Source organism: Oreochromis aureus, linkage group 15 (assembly GCF_013358895.1).
Source record: "Oreochromis aureus strain Israel breed Guangdong linkage group 15, ZZ_aureus, whole genome shotgun sequence".
Taxonomy (NCBI): Eukaryota; Metazoa; Chordata; class Actinopteri; order Cichliformes; family Cichlidae; genus Oreochromis; species Oreochromis aureus.
Window position 1 is genome coordinate 30,847,955 of NC_052956.1, and position 18,141 is coordinate 30,866,095.

Genomic DNA, 18,141 nt, shown 5'->3' on the forward strand with positions numbered 1-18,141 from the left:
GTTGTAGAATGATACTTTACCAAGGCTGGGTTTTTAGCACTTTAGAATTTCCTATGAAGCTTTCTTGCTTTTGGAAATAAGAGGAATAAGGAAATCTGTAGTTTAGCTGCCAACAATGCCTAAAGAACCATAAGAGCAGGTAACTTTTCTTTTAAAAATAATCAAATAAAGGTTTTCTATCTAAACTGACAAAATAATTTAGGGCAGGAGAAATGATCTGTAATAGATCAGGCACAGGCAGCACTGCACTGGGCAAACCCAAGTCCAGCCAGTAATACTCATCATCATCCACATCCACAGTTCCTCTTCCCCCTCCTCCAACTCCTGTGTTCAATGCTCCCTCTGTTCCCCAGCCACGTGGAGAAAGCTCTTGTGGAATTTAGTGTCAACCTGCACTTATAGCTGCTTTAAACACTCCTCTGGGTTGACCTGAGGCACTCTGTGTTTTCAGTTCTCTCCACTTTCACCTGACAGGACTTAAGGCAGGTGGGTTGAATAGAGGCATTCAAGGAAGATTACAATTGACTTACAGGACACTGCTGAAACTACCGGGGTCATGACTGGACTGATCGGACATGATCAGACAGGTTCTTTGGGTATGGGTAGTTCATTCTGTGTTCCCTGTGCTGTTTTGAGAAAAGCAGCACTGGTTAAAAAGGAAAAAAAACATGTGTACTGATTCTGCTGGCAGTGTTTTATGGGCTCAAAATGTGGTCATAAATATTTTGTACTTGTAAATCAGTTTTGTACTTGTAAATCAGGATTTGTATGTGTAAAAAGAATTTGTGTGTGTGTAAAAAAGATTTGTATGTGTAAAAAGAATTTGTGTGTGTGTAAAAAAGATTTGTGTGTGTAAAAAGAATTTGTGTGTGCGTAAAAAAGATTTGTGTGTGTAAAAAGAATTTGTGTGTGCGTAAAAAAGATTTGTGTGTGTAAAAAGAATTTGTTTGTGCGTAAAAAAGATTTGTGTGTGGAGAGTTCAAAAAAGCGCCCCTCCGACAGCCAAACCCATCTGTTCTCTGATTGTTTGATCTGGATTGTTACATTTGTGATTGACATGACATTGACCAATCAGATGAAAGGAAGAAAAATAGGGTCAAAATTCGTACTTGTAACTTGCAGGTGTTTTTTTGGCTAAGTCCACACACAAATCCTTTTTACGCACACACAAATTCTTTTTACGCATACAAATCTTTTTTACACACACACAAATCTTTTTTACACACACACAAATTCTTTTTACACACACAAATCTTTTTACGTACACAAATTCTTTTACACATACAAATCTTTTTTACACACACACAAATCTTTTTTACACACACACAAATTCTTTTTACACACACAAATCTTTTTTACGCACACACAAATTCTTTTTACACATACAAATCTTTGTTACACACACAAAAATCTTTTTTACGCACACACAAATTCTTTTTACACACACAAATCTTTTTTACACACACACAAATTCTTTTTACACACAGAAATCTTTTTTACACACACACAAATTCTTTTTACACATACAAATCTTTTTTACACACACACAAATTCTTTTTACACATACAAATCCTGATTTACAAGTACAAAATATTTATGACCACATTTTGAGCCCATAGTGTTTCACAAGTTAAGAGAAATGTCTGGTTTCTGAGACTGAATTACAGTAAAACTGACAAAATGTCTCTTGCCCCCACCCCCCTTATGCTCCAGGCTTCATACTGCCTGTAGCGCAATGGCCTCATTAAGGTCATTCTATATGTTTCCATTGCCTGATTGCCTGATAAAAGAACTACAGACCCACATGGCTGATTCTCATAACTTGACCAAGGGGAAACTTTCATGTGCAGCATTATCGCTTTTTGCCATGAAGGAATCCCATTGGATTCCTAGTCTTTCACCTGCGAACTTCATATTAATACTAGATTTTCTGGTTGTCTTACAACTTACATCATGCTTACATGTTCTGCAGCATTCATCCTGAAAAACTTTGGTATTATAAGATGGCACGTCAAGTAACTTCAATTCTACTTGTATAGCATTTTATTTAATTTGCACCAGATAACCTGTACACTGGAGAGGAACTGCATTTCACTAATTTAGAAGGTCTTCATTCAGTCTGGAAAAAGAGTTTGTTGTTCTAACAAGTCTTCCCTAAAGCTAGGACGTCTTACTGGTCACTGAATCTCTATTAATGAGCTACGTACCACAGGCCTTTAAGACTTCCATGATGATGTTTATGTTGTTTGAAATTCCCACCAACACCACCATATATTTTTCCCAAATGGTCTATATGCAAAAAGTGTAATGTATTTGGGTTAGCCAGTGGTAATATTGGAGAGAAATCAGGTCAAGAAACCATTCCTAGAACACAAGTTGTGCTGCGGCACAGCAAGTTTGACAGCTGAGAATTAAGAATAAAATACAAAAACTAAAGGGTGCATTTATAACCAATGAACAGTGTGATCATTATGTTTACAAACCAAGAGGCGTCTGCCTGGCTGATTTAACCATAGCCTGGAGTCTGATTCTCTTTATAGGTCTTCCCCTAATGCAGAGCTCAGTGTAGTTCAGGCCGGTGTAACTCATCAACAATGAGTCTATCTGTAATATATTTTCTCTGTGCTGGAATCCATGGCCTCTCTAAATATTTATCATAGTGATCCCACGACTCTGGCAGCAGTACTGCTTAGCAATGAGAGGTGCAGGATGTTTCGGGGGTTCGAGGATCAGCTGTGGCCAGTTCTGGGAAAGTTGGTGGAAATATAACTCCTGCAGTCCTTGCAGCCCCCCAGATTAGCCGGTCTGTTTGTTTACATGTGAAAGGGAGCTCTTGAGTTGCAGCACAGAGCTGTGAGGAGAGGGACAACCCCCAGCTACTGGAATGCCTTATATACTCTTTATGGCCCTCTGGTAGAGGGGTTTGATTTAGTTGTATCTAACACGCACATATTTGCAGAGATATGTGTGTGTGATCACTAGTTGTTTCGGCTAGTGTGAGTTTACATCATTCTATATTGGGTTTGGGTAGAAACGGTAATACGTACTAGACTCAGAATTGCTACACTAATCAGCTTAGCTATATTTGACCATTAAATACACCAGCATCGGGTATAAACTGAGCTAGACTGGTTTACATGACCGGGACAAAACACTGAGGGGATAGGTTAATTGGATAATCCAAATTGTCACTAGGTGTGAATGTGTGAGTGAATGTGAGCGTGAATGGTTGTCTGTCCCTGTGTGTTGCAGTCCTCTGCGACAGACTGGCGACCTGTCCAGGGTGTACCCTGCCTCTCGCCCTATGACAGCTGGGATAGGCTCCAGCGCCCCCCGCGACCCTGGAAAGGATAAGCGGAAGCGAATGGATGGATGGATGGACAAAACACTGCTTTCCAGACAGAGCGGTTCTGCCATCTGCAGATCTGTTGAAACTGTGTTTTAAAGACAAATTAGATGAACTTTCAGTTTTTATTACAAAAATTATGTTAACAAAAAGAAAGCAGTTAAAAATCTCAGCCTATCCGTGAAACGTGGTGGCGGTAGTGTCATGGTTTGGACCTGTTTGGCTACATCTGGGTCTGACAACTTGTCATCACTGATGGAGTGAATGTTTTCTAAAGGAAAAGGTCAAGGCCTATAATCATCAAATAAATCAAAAAGGAAAGTGAATTGTGCAATAAGAAATGACACAATGCAAAATATTAGTCAAGTCAAGTCATCTGTATTTATATAGCACATTTAAAGGACATCATGTGTCGGCCAAAGTGCTGAACAGGGAATAATATAATGAAAGAATTAAAATAGAAAGAAAATATTTTTTTTTAAAAAGAATTGTAAAACATGTGAAGGTATATAGCATATAATGTAAGTGCAAATTTGCACATACATATACAAAACTGTACGCATTCACACACAGGCACACATATGTGAACAAGCATATATACACATACACCACCATCCAGTAAACTAAGAGACCAGGTAGACAAATTAAAAAGGATATTAAAGAGATCCGAAAGCCTTGGAAAATAAGTAGGTCTTAAGATTCGATTTAAAGACTTCCAAGGATGAAGAGAATTTTATAAAGGGGGGAAGACTATTCCAGAGTCTCGGGGCGGCAATGGAGAAAGCCCTGTCACCTCTAGATTTGAGCTGTGAGCGTGGAACTGATAAAACCAACTGACTAGAGGAGCGCAGAGATCGAGTGGGTAAGTGCAAGCTAAGAAGATCTGAAATGTACCCTGGAGCCAAACCATGGAGAGCTTTAAAAACAAATAGTAAAACCTTAAAATCGATTCTATGTTTAACCGGTAGCCAATGTAGAGATGCGAGTACTGGAGTAATGTTCTCTCTCTTTCTAGTACCCGTCAGAAGCCTTGCGGCTGCATTTTGAACAAGTTGCAGGCGAGACAGGCTTGAGTGACAAATGCCTAAATAGAGAGAGTTACAATAGTCGAGGCGTGATGATATAAAAGCATGGATCACAGTTTCCAGGTCTTTGGATGACAGGATATTTTTGAGCTTAGAAATGCTCCTGAGTTGGAAAAAACTGCCACGAACGACTGAATTTATTTGTTTGTCCAGCTTGAGAGTGGAATCAAAAATGAAACCAAGATTTTTTACATGGGGATGTACATTAGCTGATAATGGATAATTGTTTCTTATGAGACTAATAGAGTCCTGCTTACCGAAGATTATAATATCGGTTTTGTCATGATTTAGCTTAAGACGGCTCAGAGACATCCAACAATATATGTCGCTAAGACACTCTGAGACTTTCTGCAGTGTACTATCAGCACCTGGTTTTAGAGAGAGGTAGAACTGTGTATCGTCTGCATAAGAGTGGTAAGAGATCTGGTGTTTCTGAAAAATGGAGCCTAATGGGAGCATGTACAAGGAGAATAAGACCGGGCCCAGAATAGAGCCCTGAGGTATTCCACAAGTGAGTGTAACTGGGGAAGAGTATTTGTTACCCAGCATCACAGAATATGTCCTGCTCTCTAGGTAAGAGGCAAACCATTTTAGAGCGGAGCCTTGAATGCCGACACATGTCTTTAGACGATTTAAAAGGATTGTGTGGTCAACAGTGTCAAATGCTGCGCTTAGGTCTAAAAGGATTAAAACTGTACTATTTCCCGAATCAGCAGCCAGAAGCACATATTATTAAATATTAAAATATTAATAAATATATTTACCAAAGAGTGGTAAAACAATAAAGCGAAGTCAAAACTTTAGCATTAATCCAACAGAAATGTTGTGGAAAGACTAGAAGCAACCTGTTGATTGGAGGAAACCCATCAACATTTCAAAACCTTAGAGGTTTTTGAATGTGAAATGGTATAAAATCCCTCCAAGTCTATTATTGTTGTTTTATTTGATTATTCAGTTGTTTTTACATATACTATTTTAAGGGCTTGTGTGAAAAGGATAAAAGAGATATAGAAAATTCCAGCAACTGTAAACTGTATGTATCTGTGTAGTATTCCTGTGAACTGACCTCTAGTCTTCTCCATTTTTATACAACGTAACACCCTTTTCCCACCTTCTCTGTGTCGGTAGGTCTGTATCATTTCATTTTAAACTCCTGCATTCTGAGTTCCTCACTCCAGTTTGGAGGGCCTTAACCTCTTAACATCAATCACCAGTGAACCCCTTTTATTGTGTGCGGGAAATAGGTCAGAATTCATACATGTTAACGTCATCACCAACCTCGTGAATGTTAAAAGAAGATAAAACCAGTTTAACTGACTTTCACTAAGCCTACACAAGAATTCTGTTTCACTGAGAGTAACCAGGCTGTTATTTTTCACCCTGCAGGTAGTTTATTTCGGTGACAGCATGAGATCAGACATGTTCCCTGCCAGCAGCTTTGGGAAGTGGGAGACAGTGATGATAGTGGAAGAAATGGAGGGGGAGGGAGTCCCAAAGAGTGAAGCGGCATTGTCCAATGAGGCCCAAATGGAGCCTCTGGAGAAGAAGGGAAAGTTTGAGGTAAGTTATATAGCAGTCATTCCCTACCCCCACCTCTAGCCTTCTGACACCTTGTGGACTTTGTGTTTGTATATGCAGGCTCAAAACTTCTTTCAATTGAACTTGTGTCTGACTGTTTCTGGTTTCTTTAAGTATAGTTCTTACCCCTCAGCTGTAAAAGGCTGATGGGGTATTGTCATCAGCCTACCAGGCAGGTGGACAGGCAATGTGGAAACTCAACATTTGAATGCGATAACTCAAGAATAAAGCAACGTAGTCGTTTCAAATTGATACCATAGGTGTATGTACTAAAAATCTTGGATGGCTTTGAATCTGTGTATAAATGTAAGCAGCAATACTCCAGCACAGAAGAAACTAACACAGCATAATACTCAAAAGGAGGAGTTACAGTTTGAAGTGGGTTGCAAAGCAGCTTGCAGATTTGCAACAAGTAAATAGTTTGTGCTACATGCAACTTGGCAACTGGAACTAAAGAATGTGACGTCAGCTAATGGATCAGCAGAAGCAGTCTGGCACTGAGATCAGCGGCTCTAAACCTACTGTAGGGTAGAAAAACGTAGGTGACTTTATTTTAATTTTGCCTTAATAGTCCATAAAGTTGAGAATACTGCCCAACTGTGTTTGACCTTAAAACATCCATTCATGAACTTGTGAGGCAGGCTTGCTGAGACACAGTCATGAAATAAAAGGTTTTAAAAGGCAAATTATAGATTATGTCAGGTGTTTAACTTCTGTCATGTAGAAAGAAAATTGTAAAGAAATGAATAAATGCATATCAGCCCTCTTGGTCACAGTTCAAATGAGGATATTAAGCAGCAGGATGTTAACATCCCCTCAGACAAAAAAAATAAGGCGTCAGCACATCTTTTGGCAAGAAACACCAGGATAAGAACATTTCCTCATTTTCATTTTGAAAGGCACTCTACACTGTACTTTACTGCAGTAAAGGAAGGAAGAGCAAAATTAGATGCGATGGGGTAAAGTGGTCACATTTACCCAAAACATCTAACTTACTGTGCATGTATCAAAACCAAGAACCTATTTTTTCCAACATACAGAAAAAGCCCACAGATGTACAGTGCACACTTTAAATAAATTAGTAAAATAGACTGTGTGGGGAGACTGCTATGGAGTCTTTGACCTCTGAATAACTCTGTTTTAAAACATATCTAATGGGACTTTATTTTGTCCTGTTATAACTAATAAGAAACCAAACTAGTTAGTATGAACACTGCAGTGTTAATCATATATGAGGCATCAGGGCGCAAATTCACTGTTGGGCCCTAACTAACTACAGAGTGTATGCCCTGTTACCTCCTTTTAACTACAATCCAAATTCTGTAAGGGTTAGGACAGAGCTGGTAACATTAGCACACAATCTGATATACTATTAAGATTGGCTTTCACTCAGTTATATATTACATAATGTAATATATTCATAATATTCTAAATGTTATGCTCAGTTACTACACTGGGTACCACTAAGCTAGCTAGCTAGTCATGTCAAGGAATCTAGCTTTTTTGGAACTTTCTTGGGATGAAACCATTCTTTGCCCTTCTTATCTTTTATCTTTATTATCATTATATCCATTATAGTTTTTGGTTTACCATTTTATAGCCTCGAGTTTGGTATTCTGGACAATAGGAGGTTTTCAGCTAAGCTAGAACAAGCTAGAACAAATGCTAGTGCTGAGTAACTAGAGCAGTTAGCAATAGTTAAATAGCAAGAAGCGACTGCTAACATAGCTAGTGAAAACTGGCAAAAACAAAGTGTACTTGCTAGGAAAACAGCCAACCCCTCCCAAACATTCTAATCTGTACACTCAAACAATTTATCAAGACAAAGTATTCACATGGCCATGCACTTAATTATAAGCCTCATTTTAAGCCTCATTAAATTATCAGATAGAAAGTTCTATGAAAATGTAGCTAATATAAAGAAGAGGAAAGCTATAGAGACCATTTTGTACTAGGCTGTTAGTTAATTTCTCATGTTATGTTGGAAACTTTAACATGAAGGAGACTGTAACAGAGCTCGTGTAATTGTGTCCATTAAATAAATTAATTAAACAAGAACTTAAGTGTCAGAGATATTGGTAGTGCTGATGAAATGTGTATTACTGACACAGATAGAACATCAGTTGTGATAAGAAACTTCCTTTTCCTGTGGTTTGCAGTCTTTATTTATGAGCATTATCAAAGATCAGAACTTAGTGTGAAGCCTGCTTATTTTTTTTTCATCTTGTTTCACAGTCAACCATCGTTAGTCTTTAGTATAGTGCATTTCATGTTTTCCCCATCTTCATAAATCTTTTGCGCAGTTTATCTCTTTTGTTTTAAAATATTATGTTTAAAATAATTGGAACACGTCTTAACATCATAAGCAGCTTGAGCTTTTTTCTTTTTTCTGTTTTATCACCTGGTAAATCTCTGTTATGCAACATTTCCTGATATCTTTAAGGCTCATAAGATAATTGTTTAAAATAATTGGAACACGTCTTAACATCATAAGCAGCTTGAGCTTTTTCCTTTTTTCTGTTTTATCACTTGGTAAATCTCTGTTATGCAACATTTCCTGATATCTTTAAGGCTCATAAGATCAGTGTGTTATCAAACTTATTTTAAACACCACATCCTAATGTTGCTGCTCATCAGCAGAATCTGCTTGCAAAATATATGAGTGATTATGACTAACACAGCAGTACATTTCTCGGTAATAGTGATTCATTTCAGTACTAAAGAAAAAAAAACTCATCATAGCTGGCTGGCTTGAAACCAGTTTAGAGATTCATTATTCTCTGTGTGCTCAGAGTAGTAATTCCTACATGTAAACAAGTCTGTACCTGTCTGAAAATGAACACAGTGTTACATAGTGTGGCTTTTCTATCAACTGTCTCAACAGGAGCAGGGCATGAAGTCACCCTCTGCTGTGTCCAACCAGTGGGGCTCTTACTTTGTTGATGTGCATAAAAGTGGAGGAGGGGATGAAGAGAGCCAGAAGCTGACCTGGTGCTGCCACTGCATTCACAAATACAGCACCATGGCCATCCCTAGTGTTGAGCACATAGCAGGTATGTGAAAGGAGACAAACAATGGACATACATTTGAAAGTGATGTGAAATACAGAGCAAATGAAAATAAACATTGGGTTAGGGAACAGGGAACAGCCCTTTACCCCTTTATTTAGAGCTCATGTATTTGTTCCCCTCTACAATAACCCTGAAAGGCTGACAGGACCAAGTCTTTTTCTATGACAATGCTGAATTTGTAAGTTTGGTCACTTACAAAGAAATTAACAGTTTCTGATTTGTATAGTAGAGAAATAGAATATCAACCAAAAATACTAAATAAATATACATAAATATTATGAATTCATTTTCATCTCACAGAGTGAAATAAGTGTTTTATCCCCCAAGCAAAACATGTCTCAAGAGAAACGCTTGTTGGCATGCAAAGCAGTAAGACATGTTTTGTAATTGGTCACCAGGTTTGACCAAACACCAGGTATGTTGTATTGGATCATTGTCATGCAGGAAGAAAAGTCAATTCTGTGTTCTGGCTGAGGGGAGGTGCTTCTTGTCAAAGATTTTAAGGCACTTGGTCCCATCCAAGTTGTGTTGTTGTTTCAATTCTATGCTTGACAGTGGGGATGGTGTTCTTTGGGTCATACTGAACAGTTCTTTTCTTCTAAACGCGATGGATCAAGTTAATACCAGAGAGCTTGATTTTAGTTTCTTCTGACCTCAGCACCGTCTCCCAAGCCTTTTCGGAATCATTTAGCTGTTCACTGGCAAACTTAAGATGTGCCTGTACACACGCCATCTTTAGCAGGGGGACCTTGCAGGTGCTGCATGATTTCAGTTCATTATAATGTAGAGTGGTGTTCTTGGGGACTGTGGTCCCAACTTCATTTAGATCATTAAAGAGCCCCTCCATCTTTCTCATGATACTCCTTGCACAGATCTTCACACCAAGGGTGATTGAGTGCCATGTTCTATTTCTTCCATTTCCAAAAAGTCACACCAACTGTTGTCACCTTCTCCCCAACTTCTTGTTGATGGTCTTGTAGCCCATTCTAGCACGTCTACATATCCTTTGACAACTCTTGGTTCTGGCCCATGTTGGTGGAGAAGTTTTAATGGAAGAAACAGATTCTGTGGACAGGAGTGCTTTCTACACAAAACAGTTTGAGATCAGGAATATCTTTATATCAGAATATGATTTTACTCGGCACATGTGCACGCAGCCAAAACTCCTTTCACCTGGTCAATTTTAGGGGGATGTTTTTGTTTGTTTGTTAAGCGACTTAGCATTGACCCATGAATCACTCAATCATAAAAATGCCACTTCTTTAGTTGAATCTACAAGTATCTAAAAACTATTTCCTTAGGAAATAGGGGAAAAAATCCAGTGAAGACCTCACAGAGGACCTGAGAGATCTAGCCTTTAGGTTGATTAAGCTACCAGTCACTGAAGCCTCTTGGTAAACACTGTGGTAACTCTGTTCTAGTGAGATGTGTATATACACATATGGTAAACGAACTGAGAATCAAACTTATTGTGTTCAAGTTGTAAAAAGAACTACATCCTTTAGGTATCCAAAAAAGTCCTCGTATCAGACATCTCCATTATTCTACTTCATCAGAGAAACATACACATGAACCCAAACAGGGACAGAAGCAGACATAGATCTGCAGCCAAAGTTAAAATAACTCTTACCAAGCAGCAGTGTGCTGCAGAGCAGATCCTGGGAAAATGTGATCTGTGGTTCCCTCATCAAAGTGCAGGTGTCCACAAAGGTTGCCAAGAAATGTCTTTTTTGATGTGTTGCATTGATGTTATCCTGGCGTGTGTGTGTGTGTGTGTGTGTGTGTGTGTGTGTGTGTGTGTGTGTGTGTGTGTGTGTGTGACCTTCCTGTGTGATCTACTTGGAACGGTTTGTATTGTGACTGCACAAAAACCACAACACTGTTTGACTAAATCTCATGTCAGGCCTGCGTTATGGTCTTTGAGAACTAGTTCTTAAGAAATGTTTGTCCACCACATGGGAAATCCAGTGTTTATTCTCATTGTCAATAGTGAAAAGTCAGCTCTCATACAGTTGGAGACGTGGTTTTGATGGCATGCATTTTTAGACTTGTTCTACAGGCAGACACGACAAAATGTCACATGTATATGAGTAACAAAGGGAAAAAAGGATTTTATGGGAAGATTACCCTTCAGCTCCCTTGCTCTGTGACCTCAGTAAACCCTTTCCCAATGTGTCTTTGAGCTCAGTGGCTAGTTTAAATTCTTACTGAATATGTTTGAAATTTATTTTGCAAATTATGAAACCCATTGTAGTCAAAAAGGATGATAAAGCAGGTATGGTTCAGGGGTGGTCTATAAGTGACATTATGGTGTCTTCATGTGTTAATATCCAAACCCTAAGCCCCAGCGATATGCTCCTTGATCTTGGAGAGCAAAAAATTATTCCAAGCCTTAAAAACTATTTTTGGTCTTTCTCTAAAAGTAACAGAGTTAGGGTTAGACAAAACCTGAGCTCAGTGTTAAGATACTGCCAGTTCATGTATGTACAGGTATGTTTGTGAAGGTTCTCAGTCATCTAGGTCATCGTAGTCTAAGGAGCTTGGAAAGAAAAGTATCTGGACTTCTTTAAATTTCTTGAAGATGTTTCATCCAAGAAGCTTCTTCAATTCTAAGAACAACTGGTGCTGTGTCCCAGATTTTAAGCCCTATAAGCCTTATGGGAGTGTACCTAAGAGGGTCATAGACCCCCTACTGATCCTCTACCTAATCTCAAGAGCCAAGGTGTGAAAACAGGTGTGGGTCACAATCAGCCAAGGTTTCGGGTAAACCCTTAGGCTACGTCCACACTAGCCCGGATAGATTTGAAAACGGCGTTTTCATCTGAAAACGCTCTGCGTCCACACTAGCGTTTTCACTCGTTTTCAAAGAGTTGCGCGTCCACACTAAAACAGCCGAAAACGCTGACGTTGCAGTTCCGCGCATGCGTGAAACGCAAGACGACTCGACTACCAAAATTGTGAGCAAACAAAACAACTGCTGTCCGATGCCGTCCGCTATCTTGGTTTAAGTGGTCACATGACTGCATCATATGACCAACATGCGTTATCGTTTTCGAAAGTCTGCGTTTTCGAGTGTCCACACTGCCATGGGACAGCTCCGTTTTGAAATGTATGCGTTTTCGAGAGCGTTTTCAAAATGCTGCATTTTTCCTTGGGGAAAACGCTGTCTCAGTGTGGACGGGAGGCCAAAACGGAGAGAAAATGATGCGTTTTCAAACGAAAACACATTAGTGTGGACGTAGCCTTAGTTAAACCTAGCCCCAGAGATAAAAATTAGGTAGGGAATTTTTCATTCTTCAGCTATTTCCTGTTATGACTCATACACACCTCTAAATGGAACTGCATATATGCAGTCTAAAAGTGTACCTCATCATCCCTAATGATTGAATAACATGCTTTTCTGTCACATGTAGCGTACAGATTTGGGCCCACATGTGACTGCTGCCATTCTGAAAATGTACAAATTAGCTCTGGTTTTAATGTCGTGGTCTTAAATGTGCTCTGTAGGAACGATTCCTAAGGATCAGTTTAGCTGACACCTTTCTCATTTGACTCTATTTTGCAGGCCTGTAATTCATGACACTTTAATATCAGAGTTGTCAGGAGGGAAAAAAATCACCCAATTAGTCCAGCATACTGTGTGATTTATACCTGTTGTTCAGAAAAGAATGTGCTTTCCTACTGAATACCAGAGCATTGAACATTCAGGCACCCAGCATAGGATCACTCGCAGTTGACTTTCCTGTTTGATTTTTCCTCTTTCTAGATCTCCCTCTGGATTACAAGTTCCCCAGGTTTTCCCCTGGTAAGCCCTGCACCACCGGCTATTACCCAAGACCCCCGGATTCTTTGCTGAAGAGGTGTGAGAGTATGTCATAAAGAAAAAGAAAAGAAACGGAAAAATAAAGTCCTCCCTTACCCTTTCTCAGGCGAGGAATGTTCCTCCATTTATGCCCGTAGTTCCCCACCTGACCCCACCATCATCTATGGAGCACAGAAAACATCCACTTTTCATAGTTTCAGAGAAACCATGTGAATGTAAGCCACAGTATCTCTGTAATAATGCATACATTAGAACATTGTTTTGTGATTTAGTGTACGTGGAAATACGACAAACTAAGTGTGTGAGCGTGTGTGTATCTACATTCATTAATGATACGGTGTTCTTATTGTTTTATGTGTGTGAGGCCTTCTCTTTTTTTCCTTGGTAAATTGTTTCAAAATCTGAAGAAATCAAATGTTTTGCCCTCTTTTTCCTGAAGTTATTACCTCAAAAATGTGATTGACTGTAAGCAAAACAGGAGTACCTATCCCTAAAGATCTGTCGGAAATATTGTGTGAGTATTTCTGTACAACAGTATTATTGTGTAGTCCTCTCTTCTGGATATGGTTTCACTGTATGCATTTTAGTAACCTTAACACGAGATTTAAGGTCTGTTGTTCCTACTGTGTCAGTTTAGTGGAAGATGTTACTCTTCAGGTCATTGTTGCTAAAGAACTAGCACAATACTGTCCTTTGTGATGGTTGTTTCAACAAAAAACAAAAAAACAAAAAAAATCATAACTTGGGGAAACAATAATAATATGACTGATGAAGACTATGCTAGATGTTCTTTGTATTACTTTTGGTGCAACAGTGAAATGTGGTCTTTGGGTGTAAAAACGTAGACTTCTACTTGTGCTTCATTTGTATTCAGATTGAGGTATGCTTTAACCGACTTCTGAATGGTTATTTTGTCGGTGTGCATAGACAGGTTGTGCCATAATATTTAAGGAACACTCGGTTTGGGAAGAGTCCACAAAGTCACAGAAGATTGGTATCAGGTTTATCTTTGTGCATCCAGGAAGTGTTTAGCATAACTTACTACCAAGTACCCCTGGTGCACAGTGAAGACCTTTAGTTGTTTGCAGGGACTGCAGTAAGCAAGACCCCGTGAACCTAATTTTGCCAGGGCTAAACTCTGTTCAGTAGAATTTATGCTGGGATCAGACCACTGATACATGAAAATAGCCAAACTAGAATGATCTTGAATGTCTCACAATACTCCAGCAGAAGTACTTCTCACCTCTTCTGTGATGCTGACCCATAGCCCAAAGCACTCTTCCAAATGTAACAATGCGAAAAACAAGATGAAACATAAACAACCCATGCTTTTCTTTGGCTATGATCTGTGAACTTACTTTTTTCTTTTGTTAGCCTTTGATCCATGCCAGTTATTTGTTTCTGTTCTGGTGCATGTTAAAGGGTCTCCATTGAAGGGGATAAAAGCCAAATGTGAATAAGCTACAGTTTGTGAACACTTAGATTGCACGTGGTACCTTTGCACATGACTTTTCTATCTATCGTGCCAAATCCAGAATTCTTCCATGTCTTCTATCAGATGATTTAGCGTCATCTATTCAGTACAGTTCACTCTGTTTGGGTTAATCGTTGGCACAATTAGGGTAGTTATCATTGCTATAAGGAAGGCAGTAGAATGGCATGGAATTCATGAGGTAGGCCTACTATGTGAATCTCAATTCCTTAGGTTTTGTGCCAAAAAGTAGATGCTAGTTTGTGCTAACCTGGACCCCGACCTGTCTCTATGCTAACCTCACAAAGATGATACTGGTCTAAATCTTCTTATCTGGCTTTGATAAAGTAATCAAACAATAGGATTTTCCAAATGGCAAAGTGTTCCTTTACAGTGGCCATCATCTCACAAGTGAAGACGGTATATTTTGATAATGAACAGCATCCAGCTGGGAGCATGTAAGTGAGATTGGTCATCCAAAGTGAATTATTACTTGTGCTGTGTGTGCAAGTGTTTTATGCATACAGCTGTAGTGATTGTACTCTTCGTTTCTCATAGACCTGGAAGATTTGACATGTGCATTTGCCTTATGTTGGATTCATTTGTGCTCTTAAGTTCTTAAAACCACAGGGAAAGTTCACTTCTGTGTTCAAGTGTTGGAAGTACTGTCAAAGAAATAAAATGTTCTTTGATTTTCTTACAAGTTGTTTGAGATTTCTTTGCAAACTGACGACTTTTGAGTCTACGTTGAATGTTCAATCTGGGTCAAAAGAAACACAAAGCTTACTTTGGAATAAATATTGATGAGCAAGATAGAATCCCAGAATCACTGTATTGTCAGAAGCATCAACTTTGAAAAGACATGGCTGCGGAATGAGTCTACCCATTCAGATTGTAGGTTACTTGTTGAAATGAAAGCTTTATTGCATCAGAAACCATAAAGCATGTGCAAGGATTCTTGTGAATTAAATCTCTGGTGTGTTAAGTTTGATCGTTTGACTGTAAATATAAGATGCATGTAGAGTTCACATGTTTTGGGATTCTGCAATGAGCCATGTGAGGGGTGGAGGGGAGCATCAACTGAGGCTTACTTATCAAGTTGCACAGTGCACAAAAAATATACCTGCTAATAACAGATTAATAAAAATACTCAAATTTCACTCACTGAAACTGAAGCATAAACTTCTGGGATGATCTGTACCACGCAGCAGACATATTACTAGTCTGACGATTCTATTAAAATACAAGAAAACACATTAGCACAAACATGATAAGAGCAGCTGACTGACTCCAACTCCCATCTGTGCGAAATAGCAGACAGCAGTTGGCTACTACTGCCTAAAGTCATATTCATAGAGTCTAGGCTGTAATCTTAATTTTTAATGCTGTAAAGTTGGGCATTAACAAAAACCTTGACTTTAAATTTACAGAACGTGTTAGTTTTTTTAAATAATTTCTTTCAAATGTATAACTCTGTCTGTAGCTATTAAACGTGGCTGGTTAGTCTTAATCACTAAACGCCTCGTGTAACATATTTGATACATGACTTTTGAGTCTCCTACATCATCAGTGTGATTTTTTCCCCAGATATTGCAAATATTTTACAAATTTAAACGCACATATTTAGTCTTTTTTTTTTTTCAGGAGATTCAACACCCAATCAATTTGGGGGGGGAGAATGTTCTGATTAAACTTACTATTTGAATATATATCCACGTTTTTCTTGCGGTTTACAGCAGCTCTGGTTTGGGGCTTTTCGTTCAGCCACAGTTCATTAGGTCCTCTTAAAGCTTCTCTTCCTGCGGCCCCTCCTCATTCGCCAGGATGACGCTGTCTCCGCACTCACATATACCTCCCTCCTCTCTCTGTGTTTCCTCTTGAAAAAAAGGGATTATTAAATTCTGCCTTTCAGCCGTATCAATCATCTTTTTGAAACCTGCCGCTGTGAGATGACAGCTGGAAGAAGTGACATACGGATTGTGAGCGCCGCTTCTGACAGGTAACGACTCTCCCCCACACACACATTTGAGTGGTCCTTAAATCTTTTGGTGGGCTACACACGAACAAGGCGACTTTGTGCGTGGGTCTGGATTATCAGTACCACCGAAAACGAATATTTCCGTGAGTGTCGGTGCTATTGTGTTGATGGAGGGTGCTTCCTGAAAGCAGAGCTGCTTGTGTCGGCTGATTTTGGGGTTTAATGAAACGCAGAAACTATTTGAGCAAGAAGTTAGCTTAAAGTTTTTAACGTTACCTTTACCTTACCTTATTACCTTACAGACATGAACCAGAGGAGGCAGCTCAGCGTCATACCTGAGCGTGACCGCGGAAAAATACGGAATAAAAGTTATGACAATTTTCTAATAATTTATTAAACAGCACGTCATTCTTGGCGTACTTCACACTGGAATTAGCTAGTGTGGATAACGAGCTAACGTCAGGGACTTTGTCTTATTACGACTGTAACGATGTGCTAAGCTAACTTAAAAACAAACCCGAAAAAAAACTACGTAATAAATATGAGAACATGCCAAAGGTATCAGTCGGTGGAAAATTACTGAGCTACAGCGGAGTAAAATGCTGCCAAAATACAAAGGTGAGCAATTACATGAGAAGTACAAGCCCAACACTCAGGCCATGCCTAGTTTTCCTGTAAATTTGGGAAATTGTTAATAACACTGGAAAATATCTGTTAAGATGAAAGGTGCGGTATAAATTTTAAAAACCTTCTAATTCTACTTAAAATAGATCACTGTTACCAGGCTAGGTTTTTAATATTGATAATCAGGGCAAATTCAGCTATATAACTTAGTTCTATAACTTAACCTGTAAATAAGTCAAAGAATCTAAAAAATCTAAAATTATATTTATATTTTCTTCCTTTTGGCTTGACTCAGCCCTGGTGCTCTTCTGTTAGATAAATCTAACCGATTCAGATGGCTTTAAAGCAGTGACGCCTTCAGTTCAGAGCTCAGATTCTTTTCATATATTCAGGTATTATCACCTGATTTATCCATTGTTATTAATTGTTTTCTCCATTAAGTAAATCTACAGTGATGTTAAATGGAGAGGGAGGGCAATCATGTCTGAAGAGCTGCAACCATGACATACACACCGCTCGCCAAGTAATGATTATCCATTAAGATAGAGGAAATAAAATATCTTAATTACTGTGTTTAATACACATTTTGCAGATTATGTTTATACATTGAGTCACAGTAGGATATCTAAACTATCACATGCTTTTTATCCTTTTACAGAATAAAAAAAAAAAAGTCATGTTGTAAAGCAGTGATGAAACGATCGAAGTCAGAGCTCAGCTGCAGTCCCAGCCGATCAGCTCGTTTCAGTCTAAGGTCATCCCATATTAGTCGATGGCTCGGCTCATACTTTTCGACACATTCAATTGGCAAATATCATACAGGGCACGCTAGTTAACCTGCTCTAGACTATACACATCAGCTGAGCAAGCCGCTTTGCAACCCACCTCTGCCCCAAGCTCCTCTTTTCATGCTGTTTTTGACCTAATTTATATGAGAACTGTTTTCACTGATGCCAGCTGTGCTCTGTGCTTTGGTCTTGCTGCTGCCAAAAAGAAATAGACGGAAATAGCAGTGTTTAAACCTTAAATATCAACATAACAGGATTATCATAACTGTGTAATATTTCTTTTTGTATAATATGCCAACTGTAAACAAACATATAAAAGAATCTGCCAAATAACAATATACATAATATTATTATCATTTTTTATTCTGGCAGCTCTA

General features: G+C 38.8%; 2 protein-coding genes across 4 annotated transcripts in view; both read left to right on the forward strand.

Moving 5' to 3' along the window:
• The window catches only part of nt5dc1 (5'-nucleotidase domain containing 1), a 79,424-nt gene extending 64,347 nt beyond the window's left edge, over positions 1-15,077 (forward strand). Inside the window, exons 10-12 of the mRNA XM_031749316.2 lie at positions 5,818-5,991; positions 8,894-9,062; positions 12,847-15,077. Coding sequence (XP_031605176.1) covers positions 5,818-5,991; positions 8,894-9,062; positions 12,847-12,959 — 456 coding nt within the window. The 3' untranslated portion in view covers positions 12,960-15,077. The remainder of the gene's footprint in view (positions 1-5,817; positions 5,992-8,893; positions 9,063-12,846) is intronic.
• Positions 15,078-16,155: 1,078 nt separating this feature from the next.
• Positions 16,156-18,141, forward strand: part of dse (dermatan sulfate epimerase) — a 28,444-nt gene continuing 26,458 nt past the window's right edge. For 2 of the 3 annotated variants that reach the window (XR_005608396.1, XM_039599062.1), the window contains exon 1: positions 16,156-16,373. The gene's annotated coding sequence lies outside the window, so the exon portion shown is untranslated. Of the gene's footprint in view, positions 16,374-16,398; positions 16,496-18,141 lie in introns of those variants that run through there. The other variant, XM_039599063.1, reaches the window with a different exon arrangement.